General features: G+C 35.4%; 2 protein-coding genes across 2 annotated transcripts; both read left to right on the top strand.

Annotated features, from left to right (window-relative positions):
- Positions 1-49: 49 nt before the first annotated feature.
- Positions 50-4,003, top strand: LOC121268064 (1-(5-phosphoribosyl)-5-[(5-phosphoribosylamino)methylideneamino] imidazole-4-carboxamide isomerase, chloroplastic-like). Its single transcript, XM_041172183.1, has 8 exons — positions 50-121; positions 218-279; positions 602-885; positions 1,575-1,660; positions 2,542-2,643; positions 3,029-3,162; positions 3,417-3,465; positions 3,712-4,003. Exons 3-8 carry the CDS (start codon positions 825-827, stop codon positions 3,886-3,888), a joined length of 609 nt encoding a protein of 202 aa, XP_041028117.1. The 5' UTR covers positions 50-121; positions 218-279; positions 602-824; the 3' UTR covers positions 3,889-4,003.
- Positions 4,004-4,781: 778 nt separating this feature from the next.
- On the top strand, positions 4,782-18,135 carry LOC121268063 (carbonic anhydrase). The gene is made up of 17 exons (XM_041172182.1): positions 4,782-5,567; positions 6,217-6,281; positions 6,656-6,728; positions 6,909-6,927; positions 7,474-7,593; positions 8,070-8,139; positions 8,555-8,598; positions 8,694-8,735; positions 8,924-8,983; positions 9,133-9,200; positions 9,752-9,809; positions 14,492-14,531; positions 15,906-16,123; positions 16,886-16,995; positions 17,113-17,215; positions 17,382-17,564; positions 17,753-18,135. The coding sequence occupies exons 1-17, from the start codon at positions 5,257-5,259 to the stop codon at positions 17,891-17,893; spliced, it is 1,725 nt and encodes a 574-aa protein (XP_041028116.1). The 5' UTR covers positions 4,782-5,256; the 3' UTR covers positions 17,894-18,135.
- The last annotated feature ends 1,600 nt before the right edge of the window (positions 18,136-19,735 follow it).

The raw sequence follows: 19,735 nt of genomic DNA on the forward strand, positions 1-19,735 counted from the left end.
ACGATGGCACTAAAATTCCGTACAACCTCAACCTCCGACTTGAGTTCGCTCCATCCTTTCGGCTCTTTCTATTGCCGAAGCTCACAAAGAATCATCACTACTATTCATTCTCCAGTTTCCAGTAAGTAGCTTAGCTTTGAGTAATTTTTTTTTGTTTTTTTAAGTCTTTCGGAGTTGTCAATTATTGTTTCTCGTTATTATTATTAATTTGATGTAGGTTTTTCAAGGCTTTCCATCAGGTGTTCGGTTCGTTTCCGGCCTTGCATTGATATACACAAGGTACCCAAAACTATAAAAAATGCTCTTTCTGTCAATTTGCTTGCTGAACTTGAGGTGTTGGCAAAATTTTAAGGGGACACGTTTTAGCGGCACTTCGGTTTTAGTATATCGGCTTTTTTATTTATGACCAAGGATTAGGTTGTTTATTTCAAATCGATTGTCTGCAAAAAAAAAGAAGCTTTATTCATTTCTTTTTTGCTTCTGTTTACGATACTATTGGGGATTTAGGCTGACTGGAAATGGTATTGTTATATGTGGTAGTCAAGGTCAGCTAGAAGAAATATATACTGTACGAGTGCTGCATTGTGTTACTTTCATGCAGGGGTGCAGTACTTCTTTTGAGATCGGACGTTTGGAGTGCTTTCTCACTCATTCTCGGGTTCAAATATGGTTTCCAGGGAAAAGTGAAACAAATTGTTGGGTCAACCCTTCGGGATTTGAAGGAGGATGGGTCAACTCTTGTGACCAATTTTGAATCGGACAAGACGGCGGCCGAGTATGCGAATTTATACAAAGAAGATGGACTTACTGGAGGTCATGTAATCATGCTCGGAGCTGATCCTTTGAGTAGAAGTGCGGCCATTGAAGCATTGCACACTTATCCTGGTGAATTTGTCTGCTCTCTTCTGATCTATGTTCGTGGTTGCTTTCTTTGACTGGTTCTATTGAATGCTATTTTGTTTATTTTCAATTGAATTGATGTAAATTATAGTTATTGATGATAAGTTTTAAAAACAGAGGTAAATCTCTTTGGTTTGTTCTCTTGGTTTAACTAGAATGCATCTGGATCTTGTATATTTACTGAGCTGTACATCAGGCTGGAGATGGGGATGGATTTTAGAAAACAATTATTTTTTCAGCTCCTCATTCATTCTTTTAGTTTATTAGGATTCTAGAATTTTTTAAGCAACGATACTCTATTCATTGTTCTTAGATTTGGCGATCTTGGTTTCACAATTTAGATATGTCTTCACAGGGAATGTATTGTGGCTTTCTGAAATTGCCTTTGTTTAGTTTAGAGCTACTGTATTTCACCTACATGTATGTCTATTATCTTAACTAATTAGTGGAAACATTTTCTTTGCTGATCATTTTTTGTTCTCAGGACTTCCATACATGTTTGAATGTGATTTTGCATTTACACCACTTTAATTTCCTCATGTAAAGACATTGAACCAATGGAACTTGAGCACCTGAGATCAGGTTGCGGTTCCTTTAAGCTCTAGAATTGATTATAGTTTAAAACTTACAGACTTTTCCTCTGCTGAACTTACTGCGAGGACGTGTAAAATTAGGCGGCTTGCAAGTTGGGGGCGGGATCAATTCTGACAATTCTCTGAGTTACATAGAGGAAGGAGCTAGTCATGTCATTGTCACATCAGTATGTTATAACTTTTTGTCTATACTTCTTCTGACCTCTATACAGAAACACTAATATACTAGTTGGATGATTCAATACAATTTCCAATCTCTCTCTTACTGAATTTTGCATATAATTTTTTTTTTTCTTCAGCATAGATTTGGATGTGTGATTTTTAAAATGTTAGGCTGGCCTATTGGAGCCTTAGATATGGCAAGTTAACTACAATGGTGAAACACTGTATATCCCCCCCTCCCCCCAAAGCAAAAAATAATGATACTCTTGAAATGAAAGTTGCTGATCGGAAACCCAATTATTGTCATGGTAGGAACTATATCTTTATGTCTTCTATAAGTTATGAGTTCCCTGTGAATTATGTAAAAGCTACCAAAACGATATGGTTCTCTTTTTGCATGCAATTCTAGAAGATAATACATAATTCCCTGTGAATTACCTAAAACCTTCTAAGTGTCAGATGTATGGAGTTATTGGTGCTGAGCAGGATGGAATGAATATCTATAAATGACCACTGAAGGGGTGGGAGGGTAGAATATAAGTTTTATATCCATAACAATTTTGTTTGAGGTTTTACGTAATCTATATCTGGAAATTGCTCAAATGATGAAACTGGACATCAAGTAATCATGATGCTCATGGAACAGAGTCATGTACTTTGACAGTGCTGTGGCCGTTAAAGAAAGTATCTGGAAAGGAATTCACACATAGCTTTGTATAACTCTTCACTAAGATAGTTTTACATGGAAATTAATGCCAAGAATTTAGGTTAATCTACACAAAAAAATTCTCAGTTAAATGTATAAATTGATCCCTTTTACTTGCATCTTGGTTTTACCTATCAAAAAAAAGAAAGAAAGAAAACTTACATCTTGGTTTCATCACAGTATGTATTCAACGATGGACAAATGGATCTTGAAAGGCTTAAAGATCTTGTTCATGTTGTTGGAAAGCAGAGGCTTGTCTTGGACCTTAGCTGCAGAATGAAGGTATTAAAGCAATTTTACAATGTGTTCCATTTATGCATTGGGTAATTGGGTTCCAGCTTGAGGTTTCAATGGAAAATGTCCTCAGGCAGGAATTTGTGACATTTTACAAACTTGAGTTTGAACAAGGTTTTGCGCCAGTTTTTTTTTTTTTTTTTTTTAATTATTTACAGTTGTAATGGTCACTTGGACATATGAGTGCTCAAGGGTCAGATGGTCTAGTGCAAGTAAGGATAAGAAAAGACAACAATTTACACAAAAAGGGTCGTGCATTAGGAATCAGAATCAAAATAATAAATTTGATTTTCTTTTATGAGGGCCACCTCCCCGTTCATCTTGGTTATTGAGTTCCAATTATCATCTTTTATTTGCTGTGTTTGTTTTGCAGGAAGGTAAATATGCAATTGTTACCGATAGATGGCAGAAGTTCACTGATGTATATCTTGATGAGAAAATATTGGAGTTTCTAGCCCACTATGCAGATGAGTTTCTGGTCCATGGCGTTGATGTTGAAGGGAAAAGGTAAGTCTTACATGCTGCTATCTCTGATTTAATCGCAGTGTTTTTCCTATGCCTCAAACTTTCTAACTCCCATACTTGGTTTTGAGAAGTGTCTAGTCATCTTCAGATATTATGACATTTAGAAGAGAACGTGTTCCAGATGGTTAGTCAGAGAAAGAAGAAAAAGATTAATTGACAATAGAGATCACATATGTCCATTCTTTCAAGAAAACTTATTCAAGAGAATTTGATTCCTATTGTTTTTGTTGTTACAGGCTTGGAATCGATGAAAAACTTGTGACATTGCTTGGGAAGTATTCACCGGTGCGTAGCTGAAGTTTGTGATTATTTTTTTATCATTTCTTTTTCTGATTATCTTGCTACATTCTCATTTCTTTGTTGCCAATTCGGAAATTGAATTTGCCTGGAGCATTGGATTTTCCAAAATCACCTCCATCTAGTCATTGTCTCAAATAAATTCATGGGCATTACCTAAATGGACAAAGAAAACTTGAACTCATGCCTCAATTTACCTTCATTTAGTTTGATACATCATTGGTTTGATGGCAGATTCCCGTGACTTATGCTGGTGGTGTGAGGGTGATGGCTGATTTAGAAACGATTAAAGTAGCCGGCGTGGGACGTGTGGATGTTACCGTGGGCAGTGCTCTGGATATATTTGGTGGCACCCTGGCATACAAGGACGCCGTTGCATGGCATTTCCAGCAGGAGCCTTTGACAGTTTAGTTTAGTGTTTTTTCCCTGAGCATCTTCTATTGTTTTGTTTGTCTAATTTTCACTTCCATGTTCATTTTTCACATCTTCAAGAGCAATGTATGCCAAAAGAGAATTCAGCTTTTAACAAAAGTAGCTGTACTCTTGAAAGAAAGAAGTCTTTGTTCTACCCGACAATACTCCCCCTCCCTCTCTCTATAGTCGATCAAAAATTTGTGAAGCTAAAAGAGATTGACGGCTTGAAGAAATTAGTGGGGCAAAAAGAATTTAACCAAAAAAAAAACCTGTATTTTCCTCTGAAGATTTGACTGCCGAACTAGATTTGCAGTTATGGAATGTACCCTCCTGTATTTCGTTTGAAAAAATAGATAAATTTAGAATTTATATAAAAAAAAATTATTTTTTTAATAATAATTTTTTATTTTTTTTAAACGAAGTACACGAAGACATAGCATTACTCCAGTAAACGTAAACTTCACCGGCTAGAACTGGGTAACCATATTGATCCCCTTAAAGCACTTTCACTCTCGTGACCCATCAGATCTGTCAGAAAATGGAGAGAATAGTACCAATAGAAAACAAAGAAATTCCAATAATGGAAAAAGATATGTAATTAGACTTCAATGGGGACATGAAATAAGCCTCCCAATATCATTCTTCTCTGCATAACTACAGAACAGCAGGCTCTGCAGCACAACCTCCAAGAATCAGCAGAAGGCAACTCGTCTTCTTGCTTCAATCTTCGTGAATGATAAGATGTATCAACCTCGCATTCATGGCTTCCTTGTTACCATCTGGACAGAACAATCGTAAATAAAGCTTGATGTTTCTTCCTATTAGTGCACGTTTAAAACGTCAGTAGGATAGGATGATGACCTATCACAAAGTTAAGGTACACAGCTTCGAGGACCAGCTATTCATTAGACAAAACGTCCAAGGGCTTCGTTCAGGACTTGTCAATGGGGATTTTCGTGGATGGAAATTGATTGGGGGCAAAACACCAACACAGAATAGGCCAACCTTAGCACCACTTTATGTTTGTCTACTCGGAGAGGCGAAGTTCTTTTCGTTTGTGTTGCCTGTCTTCTTGTTTTGTCTCTGTCTCTTCTTTTTTAATTTCTTGTACTATTCTTCTCACTAAACTGATAAATCATACTGTTAACCAGATTTAAATGGCTCTGGCACTCCGGGCAAACATATAAATCTGGAAGGTTACTTTGAACTGTATTACCAGTCGCATTCTTCATTCTCGTCCACCTGTAAGCCTAGTAGCCTACCAAGTCGCATAAAAATCCCCCGATCTTGAACAAATTTAAACCACCAAAAAGCCTCTTGCCCTCCCACCACAGTCCTCGCCAAAACCCCCCGGCTCAGAAAACCATGGCCACAGCTCTCAACCTCCCACAAACCCCACTTCTCAGGACGCTCCCGTTCCGCAGAGCACACAAGAGCACTGTCTCCATTAGAGCAACATCAAGCTCATCTGAAACCCCGCTCACTTCCACTCCTGTGACCACCGAGCAGGAACAAAAACAAGGCCTTTCGTCATCCTCTGTAACATTTGCTCCTCCACCAAATTTCAAGCCGCCGGAGCCAAAGCGGTTCGGCGTGAGACCCGATAAGACATGGGACATACTCGGGGCTTCTCTTGCCTTGCCGTTCCGGCTCGGGACAGGTGTTTTTGTTTCCGGGTATGAAGTCTTCTTGCTCCTCTTTTTTTATTAGCCTTTTTTTTTGTGGATGTCTTGGTATTATTTGCTTGCGGAGAAAAATAAAATAAAATGAAAGAAAATCAAAACCAATTGCTAGTCTTTTCGCGTTAATTTTTGTTTCCCAGCTTTTGACATTTTGAGTTGAATGGGCCTAAATAATTTCTAGAGCCTCGACTTAAATGCAAAATCTTTGTTTTCGTCCATTGAATTGTGGAGGAACCTTAACCGAAAATGTGAAGTCAATTTGTTTCCTTGCTAATGGTGTGAGTTTTCTACCTTAAAAAATGAATGTATGGAAGATTTATTAAGTAGAGATCACGAAGGGGTTTCAAGCGACTAGCTGTTAAGCACTAAGCAGAATTCATCCGAATTTGAAGGGATTAAGAGTTGGATTAAAATATTCGAAGGAAACACGCAAAGGGGTTATTTAGATCCCTTTATTATTATACAGACTAAATTAAAAAGACTATCTGGCGCCATTATTTAGCAAACCCTAGAATCTAGCCTCAAAATCAAGTCATGTTAGCCTTTGAAAAAACGTGTAACACTCTGCACTGATATCATATCTTTTAAAATGTAGTTGTGGACACTTGATGGGGTTTTTCTAATTTCGTTCCTTTTGTGGCAGTTATTCTGTTTCCTTCGTTTCCAAGAATGAGATTCCGTCTGGCCAGTATGCTCTTGATGTTGCCGGTAGCTTGACTTTTATTATGGTTACTGCTTTGACATCTTATAAAGTTCCATTGGTGTACCTGTAATTAAATTGCTTGTAGTAGCGAAGGTTCATATAAGAAGTAGAAAATGGATATTTTGAATTTCGGGCTATTATTTGACATCATAAGTTTAGAATGGTGCAACTTCTAGCTTGCTCGGTATGACCAAACTTCAGTTCACAGGCTTTTACTCTGGAAACTCTCATATATTATTCTGCTCTTAAATGCCAATAATTGCTGGCTATGTCTTTTCTGGTTGTTAATATCAAAAATCTGAAAGGAGATCCTAAAACTCTGTATGATGTATGTCTTCCTGTCTCTTCCTAATTTTTTCCTTCTTGGGTCAAATAACAGATTTCAAGGTAAAAGAGACTTCAAAATTGGGTCCTCGACCAGAGAAGCCTATTGAGATATATGAATTCGAAAGGTATCATTTTCTTGTCTGCTGGATTTAGTAGGCACTGAACTACCTTGAAGCTGACTTTCCTTTACAGGCCTTTTATCTTCTTTCCTTTCATTCACCAGCTATGACTTTCTATTGCCTTTGTGATGGATAAAGACTAACGGCATATTTCTTTCCTCTTCCTATATATTGGATCACCTAAAGCTGTCCATTTTGTCGGAAGGTAACATCAATCCCCTAGGATTTCCATTTGATTTTAAGTGATATTTTAATTTCTGTATAAATTATTTCACCTTTCTACTGCATAATTTTGTTAAACTTATATGATGGAAATAATAACCCAACTGAAATTACCTCACACTTCATGCACATGATTACACTATCACATAGTTTTGGACAGTTTCAACTGCCACATAAATCTTTGATGGTGTGTCACATATCAAATCTGAATGATTTGAGCCATTTAAGTTGAGCTCTTAAAGTTGAATCTTGTGATTTTAGGATCAGACCGTAATAGCAAATTTAATCTTAAAGACAGAAGACTTTTGAGGTTGCTGGGGACGAATAAAACAAATGCTCAGCTTCTCAAGAATGTGGTTAGACATGACCCCAGCCTGTTTAATATCCCTAGAAACATTGGGCCTTAGGAGCATCATATATGTTTTTTTTCCACGTGATCCAATAGAAATATCTCAGTTGGTTTATTTTGTCTGAAATTACTTCGCTATGACTCTTTTATGCTTTGGACTCACAATTCAGGTTTGTACAGGTTAGGGAAATCGTTGCAGTGTTGGATCTTGATGTCCTATTTTATCCTTGCCCGAAAAATGGTCCAAACTTTCGCCCCAAAGTTTCTCAGATGGGTGGAAAACAGCAGTTCCCTTACATGGTTAGAATTATTGTTATTATTATTATTTGGTATTGGTTTCTTATTTTATTCCTCTCATCCTCACTTCAAAAAGCAAAAAAGGAAAAAGAGTACACAAGTTAAATTAGAAGCAAGAGAAATCCTAAGTTGTTGATGTCTTGAGAAAGTCCATTGGAACATGATTGAGAAATGAGAACCACAAAATAAGTTAAAAGTAACTTTCCATTTCCACATAATCAGTCTCTGGTTTTCCATAGCTTCTTTTTGACATGCTTAGTCATCAGATCTTGAGAATATGATTTCTGAACGCTGATACAGTCACAAGTGAGATTGGAAACTGGTTTGAGAATTTCTGGTGCCAGGAGCTCATACCAATGTTTTTAACAAGGAAAAATTAAGGAATACAAAGTGGACTGATTAGAGATTTGTATGATTAATAAAGAAAACCAAGGTGAGTAAAGTGGAAGCTAAGCTGCAAATATCTTTCTCTGTTGCAGGTGGATCCAAACACAGGTGTTGCAATGTATGAATCAGATGACATAATCAAGTATCTGGTTGGAAAATATGGTATGTACAGTCATATTTATTTGCTCCCAAATGGTGTATTTCAATTTTGGTTGTTTTCCATTGATAATCAGTATGTTGCACTTTAACAAGGGGGGCATATATTACTCGTGTACAACACCATATTTGGAAATCTGAATTTTATCTTCATTTGCATAAAAGAATACTGGAAGGTAGAGAAGATCCTCCTTAAGAAGTTCTAAATTGTTTTCATTTGACATATTGTCCTGGTCTAGACGAGGTTTTTCCTTCCATACCATGTTAGGTACCATCTCAACTTTTTTTTCTCATAATGTGAAACTCTTGAATGAGGGATAAAGTATAACTACTATTTACCATTTGCTTTCTTATGCATTTCGCGTTATAATTGTATACCACTGGCAGTATATAATTAGATCTGTTGGTCTCTTTTGCGTAGGTGATGGAAGTGTTCCTTTCATGTTGTCACTTGGTCTACTAACGGTTAGCGTTTGTTGCTTCTGCTAATGATTCTTCTCATCTTTATGAAGTGATTTAGGAAGTATAATGTTGATTACTTTCTGCATTTTCTGCTGCAGACTTTGACTGCAGGCCTTGCTATGATTGGTCGCATGGGGAAGGTAAAATAAATTCAAACCCATTGCTTGTGTTTCTGGGAGAAGCTCTTTTCACATGCATGTTCCATGTAATGTAGTTCAATTATTTCTAATGTAATTATGTAAATGTTAGATCATCATTATTTTTATTTTGTTATTTACAATGTAATTTATATCTAGTATAATCTGATCATCTCTCATATTTCACTCAGGGGTCTTCTCATGCTCCATCAAAACTGCCACCTAAACCACTTGAAATATGGGCATATGAGGTTTATAGACTATAAAGCTATGTTTATGTTTGGATTTGAATTCATAAGCAATCTCTTAGGTGCCTATTTAGAATACTATGACTTGATAATAGCGTAGACTATATACCTACTATGTGTACTTATTTGAAATATTTATTCTTTCATTCCAGGGGTCCCCCTTCTGCAAACTTGTGCGTGAAGTACTTGTAGAGTTAGAGCTGCCACATTTACTTCGCAAGTAAAGTCCATTTACAGTGATCTGTAGGGTTCGGGACTTGATAAATGTGTTTTTGTATTGGTTTAATGACTTGGTGTTTTTTCAGTTATGCATATTCATGTGCCTATTTTCTTTAATCATGCACATTGGCACCAGACAACTTGCTATGATTTATACTTTTATTGATTATGAAATTATGATACCAACCATACATGTGAAGTTGATTTGATGAAAACAAGAAAAAAGAAAATCTTAGTACTCACTCGAAATAGTGGATTACAAGTCTCTAATCATTTGTAGTTGTCAATCATCTTAATTCCGTTTAAGTATTCCATGTTTTACTTGTAATATCCAAACTCTCTCTCTCTCTCTCTCTCTCTAAACATTGACCATATATGTCTCTTAACAATATGTCTGCACATTTGAACCTCAATACATTTGAGTATATTTTTGTTCTCATCTAAACTGGATTTGGCAATCCTTATGCTTAATTACTTTCTGTAATGGAAAGTGTGTTTGATCACTTTAAAGGGTGTTGTATCAGATGTGACTAATACTATTTCTCTGTTTAGTTGTGCTCGTGGCAGCCCAAAACGACAGATGCTGTATGAGAAAACCGGACATTTTCAGGTATTTTTAGTTCTTCCAGACAGAGTCTAATTCATGTCATCTCATCTCCGAGAAGTATTTTATTGATGCATGACATGGCATGATATAGAAGACAAATTCTAATACAGTTGTTAACAGGTACCTTATCTAGAAGATCCTAACACTGGGGTGCAAATGTTTGAAAGTGCAGAAATTGTGGAGTATATAAGAGCAACTTATGCTCTTCAATAAGCCATAGATTTCCAAAGGATTTGAAGTTTTTGTTCTTTTTTTTCATTGGCATCAGTATATTTCTTTGCTTTTCTTGTGACAGCAGATTTCCAAAGGATTTATTAATGTGTGTGCATGGGAGAGTAATTTATTGTCTAAGTATTATATATGGACCACGTTTTGCCTTTGTTATATCCTATGGATATCTTCTTCTTCTTCTTCTTCTGGAGAAAAAAGAGCAAAAGAAAAAAAAAGAAAAGAAAAAAGATTACCTATCTATATCGATCTGTTCTATATTGGAGGACGTAAAACAAAGTTAGAAGAATGGAGGGGTTTTCTCTCTCTCTCTCTCTCTCTCTCTCTTAGAGCACTGTCATTGGACTAATTAAATGCTAATAAAATCCAAAATATAGATAAATTTTAGATTTGTGCCCTACATTGGTGTAGTAAAAAATGTTTAGCTTAGAGCGTTGGTATTGGTTTTATCAAATTTATCTCTAAAATTTGATGAAAAGTACATATTTTCTATAAAATCAAAACCTCCATAGCTATAACTTCATGTTGGATTAACTATTAGATTAGTCAAAATAATAATATAATATTATTTTTAAATAATAATATTTTTAATTTATTTTTTTTCTATATTTTGCAATTACACTAACTATATATTAATTAATAATTTAATTTGATACTTAAATTATTGTTTCTCAACTTAAATATACTATTGCTCAAAATTGGGAAACAATAATTTAAGTAAATAAAATAATGATTATAGAGTGTGAAGAGGGGATCTACAAATATGAAGATGAACTTAAATATATTGTAACTCAAAGTTAGAGATTTATGTGTATACCGAATCCAATGCAGTGGTTTGAAAGACAAACCTTTCAAATTTTGATAAAAAATAGTATTTGAAGAGGCTAATGCTAGTGCTCTTAGATTTTGAGCTACAGTAATTCTAAAAACTTCTCCAAACTTGGAGAGGTACTATTCATCCATCAACTTATATTTTATTGGCAAATAATAAAGACTAATTCTACTCTTAGACCCTTAAAGTCTCCAACACCGCACACTAGTAAGCTAGCTTATTTTATTTTATTTTATTTTTACAGTAAAACGATTTGTTTTCTCTACTCTTCACGTTTTTCACATTTTCCCTAAATCATTGATTCGAATTTCTCCTCCACATTTCGCCCCTCCGCCCGTGTGTTGCAGTACGTTTGCCATAACCTTTCACCGTCGACAACTCCGATTGACCAAAAAAATTCAGATTCAGCAGGTTGTTGTGCTGCTCTAGTATAAATGTCATTTTTTATACGCAACTCCTCTCTCAATGGCAATCTCTCTCTCCAAAAAAGCTCAGTAAAACACAATAAACATCCACATTTCTCTACAATTTAAGTCGAAGAAAGTTAATGCTCGAGTCGAATGAGCACAATAGAGTTGAGTGAAAAAAAATAAATTAAAAAGTTGATGCTTTGTCAATCTGAGTCGCATGAGCACAAATACACATGCAAATGCAATGCATAGGAGGAGTGCAGTGCAGAGAGGGCACTCGATTCTCAACCATTAGATCGTTTTTAAATAAACCGGTTTGCCACATCAACATTAGTCTTTGGTGTATGCATCTAGACCGGCCTAAGAAAATTACTCAATAATAAAAGAGTAATACTAGAGAGAAGTCATTGTAGCAGTACATACTTTGCACTCACTGCATGGCTGCTTCTAGTTGATTATTCTCAACACTCACTTGGAGAGATGTGTGGTCTAGATGATGTCACATCATGTGTATAAAATAGATGCTTCTAATAGTGATTTCTATCTATATTTATTCATAATAAAACTATTTCTCACGCTCTCTCTTTCCTTTTTCTCCACTGTCCTTTTCCCTCCCTTCCTCTCGAGCCCTACAACCTTTCTCTTTGTTTCTCTCCCTTTCTCTCGAGCCCGACGGTAACTCTCTCTCATAAAGCTTCATCCGGTAGTGGGTTTCTCTTCTTTTCTCTATTTTTTTTTTCGTTTCTTTGTCCCTTTCTCTCTCCGTCCATCCATTGTCCTTTCGTTGGTCTGGGTGAAGGACCAAATAGCAGCCTTTTGTGTTTATTTTACACCAAAAAATAAATTAAACACTTAATCATGTAGTAATTTTTAGTATTTGAGTCAATGTTAAATTTTGGTATTTTGCATTTGAAAAGAGTTGTATTGCAGTTAGTCCACACCAAAATTAATATCCCAAAATTTAACTCCTCTCATATCTTATTTATGTTGCAGGGCATTATAGGAAAGATGTCAAAAGCACATAGGCATTATTGGAAATACCCAGCTGGCCAGGCAACATCCAAAAGCACTAGAAACTCACGCACACGGGACTGAGTGGAGAGAGGCGGCCTCACCTGGGCTGGAGACGAAATGAGTGGCAGACGGACTCACGCACCGAAACACAGTAGCTTCAACGCTCAACAGATGCACTGCAGGGGAATGGAACGTGGGCTAGAGACACGAGAACAGAGAGGGATCGAGGCCTTCATTCAGCGGACAACACGGATCGTAAAAGAAAAGGGTAGGAACCGAAACGCAGTAATGAGTTGCACTGCAAGGGTTGGCTCGAGCAGCTGGGCTTCACGCACTGTAGGGATCGTGGCCTCCATTCACTGCAGAGGCGAGACCCACTCAAGCGGAAACGCAAAGGGATGGAGATGAGACGCACGGCAGGGGCGCAAAACACATAAAGTGGGGATCAAAACGCAGTCTGCTTGGTTTTTCTTTCTTCTAGTTATTTTCCGCCTTCTCTTTAGAGGGGATTTTCGGCTTCAATTTTCTGGGTTGAAGATGATTTTATTTTCTTAGTAGTAGAGATTCTGAAATTTTATTTACAGTTTTTGTGATGCACAGAATATTCTTTTATGAGTTTGAGTTTAATTGTTTTAATTTCTATTTCCTTAAGAGAATGATGTTAGGCTAAGTTTACAGCTTGAGTTACAAGATATGGGTTTTCTTACACTAAACTACTGATTAGAGTGATTCTGATATGATGAAAATCTATTTTATAGTTTTGCAAGTTGATTTTGTTGAGATAAGTCAAAACCAGAAACTCTTGTTCTTGTTCTACTGTTGACGTAAGGCACAGCAGAAACTTGGTAATATTTTCAAGGTTTTTCATGGTTAGTTTTCATAGTAAATTTATTTGCACTCTATAAATACTTTAGACTGAAAATCTGGTTTCAAATCTTCATTTTCTGATTGTTAATGCTTAGACAAGATTGACAATTGAGTTATAGAGTTAGACCTCTTAATCAGAGTTTAGAAAAAGAGGAAACATTCTTGTAGCCCAAGTGTTTGACATATTATGTCACTTGATTTGATATTACTGCAATCTTTACATTATTTGCACTAAATTTTCTAGCATTCAATTTATTTTCTCATTTCTTTCTAATTCCATTATTTTTAAGTCTACAAACATTCAGAAAATCATTCAAAAAAAAAAATATAGAAAAGATTCAAACCGCTCTTCATTAATACACTTCGTTATATATTTACTCTGCATGAATACTATTATCCTTATAGAAATGATTATAAAACTCATTCATGTACTGCTTTAATAGTTTTCGCACTTGAAAAACAGATTTAGAAAGCCATCAGTAAGATTGTGTTTGGATGTTGAAGTGAGTTGAGTTGAGATGATAAAATATTATTATAATATTATTTTTTAATATTATTATTATTTTAAGATTTGAAAAAGTTAAATTGTTTATTATATTTTGTATTGAAATTTGAAAAAATTATAATGATGAATTGAGATGAGTTGAGATGATTTATAGTTTCAAATGAAGCCTTACTCTCTCTCATAAAGCTTCATCCGGCAGTGGGTTTCTCTTATTTTCTCTGTTTTTTTTTTTTTTCGTTTCTCTGTCCCTTTCTCTCTACGTCCATCCATTGTCCTTTCGTTGGTCTGGGTGAAGGACCAAACAGCAGCCTTTTGTGTTTATTCTACACCAAAGATGGACAGCTAGCTTCCTCCCGGCCTGTTCTACGACGCTTTCTGAGGAACTTCGATCCAAAGCCCAAGAATTTTCGTCGCTTGCGGTATTTGTGAAGTGGGTCTTCTCTCTTTTGCTCTCAAAGATGAAGGTCACTGTCGTTTAACGGAGTGGTAGATAAGTTATCAAGGGTGGCCTTGAGCTCAGCGATTCAGTACGATTCTGTTCTCTTTCTCTTATTCGTTATCTTTGTAATTCCTAAACTAGCGTGGGTTGATGTTCTTCTGTATTTGATATATACTTCCGGTTCTGGATCCCAAGAAATCGAAGACACTCGATTCATCTGGGTCAGAAGGTGGTGTTGGGTCCAATTTAATTGGAAGATTGATTTTTTTTAAAAACTTTCTTTAAATTATCGTGTTTATATTCCTTCCACCATCGTTTTAACGTTATTAGATATAGATGGAGCTCAGGGGATGCAGTTTGTGATATATATGTCTTGGTTTTAATTTGCAGGCTACGGTAGCAGATCTGCAGGAGGCGATTCATCGGCGAAGTAAGTGCTGGATGTGGTTCCCTTAATTGTTACGTTTTTTATGCATATTTTTAGCCTGAACAGCCAACTTCGCTTTGTTGGTCAGTTAATCAATGTTTAGCAAATTAGTTTAGCTTCGGTTGTCTTTGGGAGGCAATAGGGTTACTTTCTACTAGTGAGTCTCAGTAGTTAGTACTGATTTCATTTCTTATAAAAATTACAATAAGTTCCATAAATGGCTGTGAAAGTGAACCACTGGTTTGCTATGGATCCCCCTTTGATTGACCTTGTATTCAGAAAAGTGTGAAGGGCATCTGTTCTAGTTGCTCTAATGTTGGCCGTTTAATGTTCTTCCTTTCTTTAAATCGTCTTATTGAAGAGTTAAGCGAGACCTTTCCTTCTGCTCAAGTTAATATTAGACCTTGGTTGTTTACACCTCATTGGCACAACCTTTCCTAGTGACAACTTGTTTATACGGATCTTCTTTGAAGGATAAAAACTCTATTATGTTGGATTATTAGGTTGAGGAAGAAAATAGTTGGAAACAATAATTTTAAGTAAAAATTAAATTATTAATTAATATATGGAGTGTATTTGCAAAATATTAAAAAAATTAAATATTATTAAAATATATAATATAATATTATTATTTTAATTTTAGGATGGTTAATTCAATGTGGATTAATCTCTCCAAAGATTTTAGCTATAGCGAAGACCTCAAATTTTAGTCATAATTTGGACCTAACCATTACCATTGGCTCCTAAGGTACTCCTTGAGTTTCGAGGAAAGACGGCAAAATTTAGCAGAGAATGTGGCTCTCTAAATAAAGCACAATGAGTACTGGTGATTGGGCAAGGGAAGAATTATAGCCAGAGGTTTGAGGAAACACATCCAAATTTAGCTGAAAAAAGTCTCTCTAATTCTAAATATAGCCATTTTTGCTATGGTGGGTAAGGAAGAAGCATGTCCTTTGAACAATAATGAATATAAATCACCAGTTGTTTCTCTTTTGGAAAGGAGGAACGGTCTTTCAAAAAAAAAAAAAAAAAAAGTAGAGGAGGAACGCGGGGGCTTTGTTACCCAGATAATTTAGCAGTAGCAATGACCCCTACAGTTTACTTCTCGGTTTTCGCGATGGCATTGCTGATTGTAGGCACTTCGGCTTTTAATGAGGAAGAGCGTATGATCTCTGACTCTTTCTCTCTTTTTCTCCCCCCAACATGCTTATCTACACATCTTTGCATTGTTGTCATTCTTCATTTTTTTTTTTTCTATGATGGGTTTTGGTTCCTCCACGTTTTCATTTCCAATAATTTTCTTTGTTTTTCTTTGATGTTTTTGGAAGTTTGTTCAGAGGTTACTAATGTATTCCATGTTTGAAATTTTCCAACCAGAGGTACATGGGATCGTGTTTGGTTATGGAGGCGGCAAGGATGGACCTGAACATTGGGGAAACTTGAACTCAAAATACTCGACATGCTCAAATGGGAAAAGGCAATCTCCTGTGGACATTGTGAAGGACAAAGTTGTGCTTAACAAGAACTTGAAACCCTTGACCAGAGAATATGGTCCCGCAAATGCCACTCTGGTCAACAACGGGTTTAACATTGCAGTTTGTTCTTAAACTTCCAAATCTATTTTCTTTCTCTGCATCTTCTTTAATTCGTTTGATATTGATTATAGTAGCCTAGAATATCGCAAGCAACTATATATAGGGATGCATGAGTACCAATAAGCCCTACACGTAAAACTTGATGTCAGCATGTCAAAGAAGTAACCCAAAAATATCAAACTATTTTCCAGTGCAGAAATAAATATGAGTAATGCTACTCACCATATCAATTTTCACCATTCCACTCATCATTCCATAATGTGGCATTAGATAATTAGGGGCTATTTATTATATTTCACTTGTGAACTTTTTATCTAATGCCATGTCATAGGAGGATAAGAGGATCATGAGAAAAATGATGATGAAAAGATTTAGGCCCCGTTTGGATTCGGAAAGTGTTTCATCTCATCTCTGAATCCAAACCAGTCCTTACTTGATAAATATTCATCCAAATCTATACCTAATCCAAATATGCAAGCAAACTTCGCATCGGCTACTTGGGAGAAAAACGAATGAGCCTGACACATGGAGTCTTGTATCAAATGAATCGGACATTTCCATCATGTATTGTTGAAGCTGCTTGCCTAGAATTGAAGCCAGAGAGAAAGTAGCTCTTTTAATATCTGCAATTGGTTGGATGGATTAATTAAGTAAAACCAATTAGTTAGAGCTGAAGAGTTGAATAATATAATCATTTTAAAAGTATGAAATTTTCTCAAATTCTTTTGTTGCATAATTGATGCGCCCTAATTGCCTCTGCAGATCAATTTTGAGGGACATCATGTGGGAGTGTTGGTGGCCGAAGGGAAGAACTTCACCCTCAAGCATATTCACTGGCATTCTCCTTCTGAGCACCAGATTGATGGACAAAAGTATGATCTCTCTCTCTCTCTCTCTCTCTCTCTCTCTCTCTAGATAGAACTTTATGTTTTTCTGTCATTTACTACAGTAAGTGCTTGCAAAAATAAAGAGACTTTTGATAACCACAGATTTCCTGTGGAGCAGCATTTGGTCCACCAGGCCGATGACGGCAGCTTTGCAGTTGTCTCAACCCTCTACCAATATGGTGATCCCGATACTCTTCTTTCTAAGGTACATTTCATTTCATAGCTGAACGGCACACGTCACACATATCTAACACATATATATATATATATATATATATTCAGCTCAGAGGAAAGAAAGCCCAAGCAAATTATTCCAAACCTAAACAATGAATGAATTCGAACGGTTAAGTTCATTACGGTTCACGTTGCAGATAATGGGAAAGTTGGATGAACTGGGCAAGGAAGAGTGTGCAGAGCACGAAGAAGCTCATATCCCTCTTGGACACTTTAAGACCAAGCGCCTGATGCGGAAGAGCCGCAAATATTACAGATACTATGGTTCTCTCACCACTCCCCCATGCACCGAGAAGATCACGTGGAATATTCTCGGCAAGGTATAAATAATTTTCTTCATGTTGATGATCCCAGTGTTCATGTCATTCCTAATCATTTCCTCAGACGCCTTATACACTACACAAACGTAACAAAACTTTATTTTTAAGATGATTGCACGTAGGACTCTGTTCTTAAATGTCAGCTCTTAAACTCACCCAAACACCGACCGTTTTGGACAAATGTGCAGGTGAGATCAATCTCCAAGGATCAAGTAGAGGCACTGAATAAGCCATTGAAGTCTAATTGCAAGGAGAACTCGAGGCCAGTACAGCCATTGAATGGGCGCCAGATTGAGCTATATGATGAGCTTGGCGGCAACAAAATTTAGTTACCATCATCTTCACCACTCATTTAAAGGGCTGCTAGTTGCATCTATGTTGTCTACTTCATGCATGTATATATCATGAAGTACATTATGAACTAATCTTATAATTACAACATATATAATATATATGTATATGTTCCTATATAGCACATGCAGTGCCTTGAAAAATCATCTGGGATTCTCTTCGGCAGGCATGGTATCTTCAGTTTTGCATAGAGGAATGATGATCATGTCAATTCTATTTTCTTCAATTCTCTAACTTTTTCTTTCTAAAGAAATTCTAAAAGATCGGTGAGGAAACGATCAGTGGACATAAAATAAGATTAACTCCGGTTGAAATTTGTGCGGAAAAGTTTTCGGCCAAGGTTTTTTTAATAGAGTAATGTTAGATATAATTTTAATTAAAATGTACTTCATTTGAAAAGAAATGAAATTCACCATTAAAAAATAGTTTTTTTTTTTTATATGAGTCTCAAACTTATCTAATTGTTCTTTTAAAAAATGTGTAAAATCTACGCATCTTTAAACTGTATAAATCATTTTTATTTTTATTTTCTATAATATTATATATATATATATATATATATTATTCAGATTCCATGTTTTATTAGGTGAGTAAATTATTGAACCGGCAACTAAGGTAGTCACGTTCGCAAGGAACGAGAGATAGGGAAGATGCCTAGTCTAGTCAACATCCTGGACAATTCACACGGTAACATCCACGTTAGGAGTCCAATGGCGCCGGTGGCGGAGCCACATGGTCTTACCTATTACTCCCCTCAAATAATTTTAAATTCTTTTAAAAAAAATTATAGACCATTCCCTTCTATCGATCGACCACCTTTCCAAAATTTGAAAATAAATCCTATGAATGTATGACCATCCTATTTTAAATTAAAGAAAAATATTATTGCAATCAATTTTACATACCAAATCGCACACCAATATTAAATATAAATAATTCTTTTATTTATTTTTATAATAAAAAAAATTATGTGAGTGTTGGTACGTAGTTTGATGTGCCAAACCCTTATACCTAGCAAATCCCTTAAATTAAACTAGTTTACTCATAATTCATAAACTTTTTTTTTTTTTTTTTGAAGAGACTCATTTTCTCTAAAACCTCTTAAAATCTAAATAGATTTAGCTTCGTTTGGTTACAGAATTCATTTCAACTCATTTCAACTTATCATTACAACTTTTTCAAATTCTAATGCAAAATATAATAAACAATTCAATTTTTTCAAATTCTAAAATAATAATAATATTAAAAAATAATATTATAACAATATTTTATCATCTCAACTCAACTCAACTCAGTTTAACATCCAAACGCAACCTTATTTTCTTAAAGAATTTTTATTCTAAATCTATTAAAAAAAATATTCTACAATTATTTAAAAAGCAATAGATCAATACGTACTTGTTAGGATATTATCAGTCAATTGTTTAAAAATATATTCTTGACTCCGCTAACGCCATGCCCTCTCCTCCCCCAAGAAAGGTCATTAACCATGAGCGACGACTAAAATGTACCCTCGAAAATGAAGCATTATTGGAGTACAAAACTACGTGACAGTAACCCCATATGTTAACACAGATCGGCCACATAAATTATTTTATTCTCAAATTAGTACATAGAGTACACATTTCATATCATTTGAATAATATGTTTTGATTTATAAAATTTAAAATTTAAAATTTATCTTTCAAATCAAATTATATCATATAAAGTAAAATTATTTTACTGTATTACACAATAACTTTACAATTAACAAGTTAAACAAAAAATTAGTTAATATTCTATATATTAATAGTAGGAATAATAAATTAAAAACTTGAAGA

This window comes from Juglans microcarpa x Juglans regia, chromosome 5S (assembly GCF_004785595.1).
Source record: "Juglans microcarpa x Juglans regia isolate MS1-56 chromosome 5S, Jm3101_v1.0, whole genome shotgun sequence".
NCBI classification, from domain to species: Eukaryota; Viridiplantae; Streptophyta; class Magnoliopsida; order Fagales; family Juglandaceae; genus Juglans; species Juglans microcarpa x Juglans regia.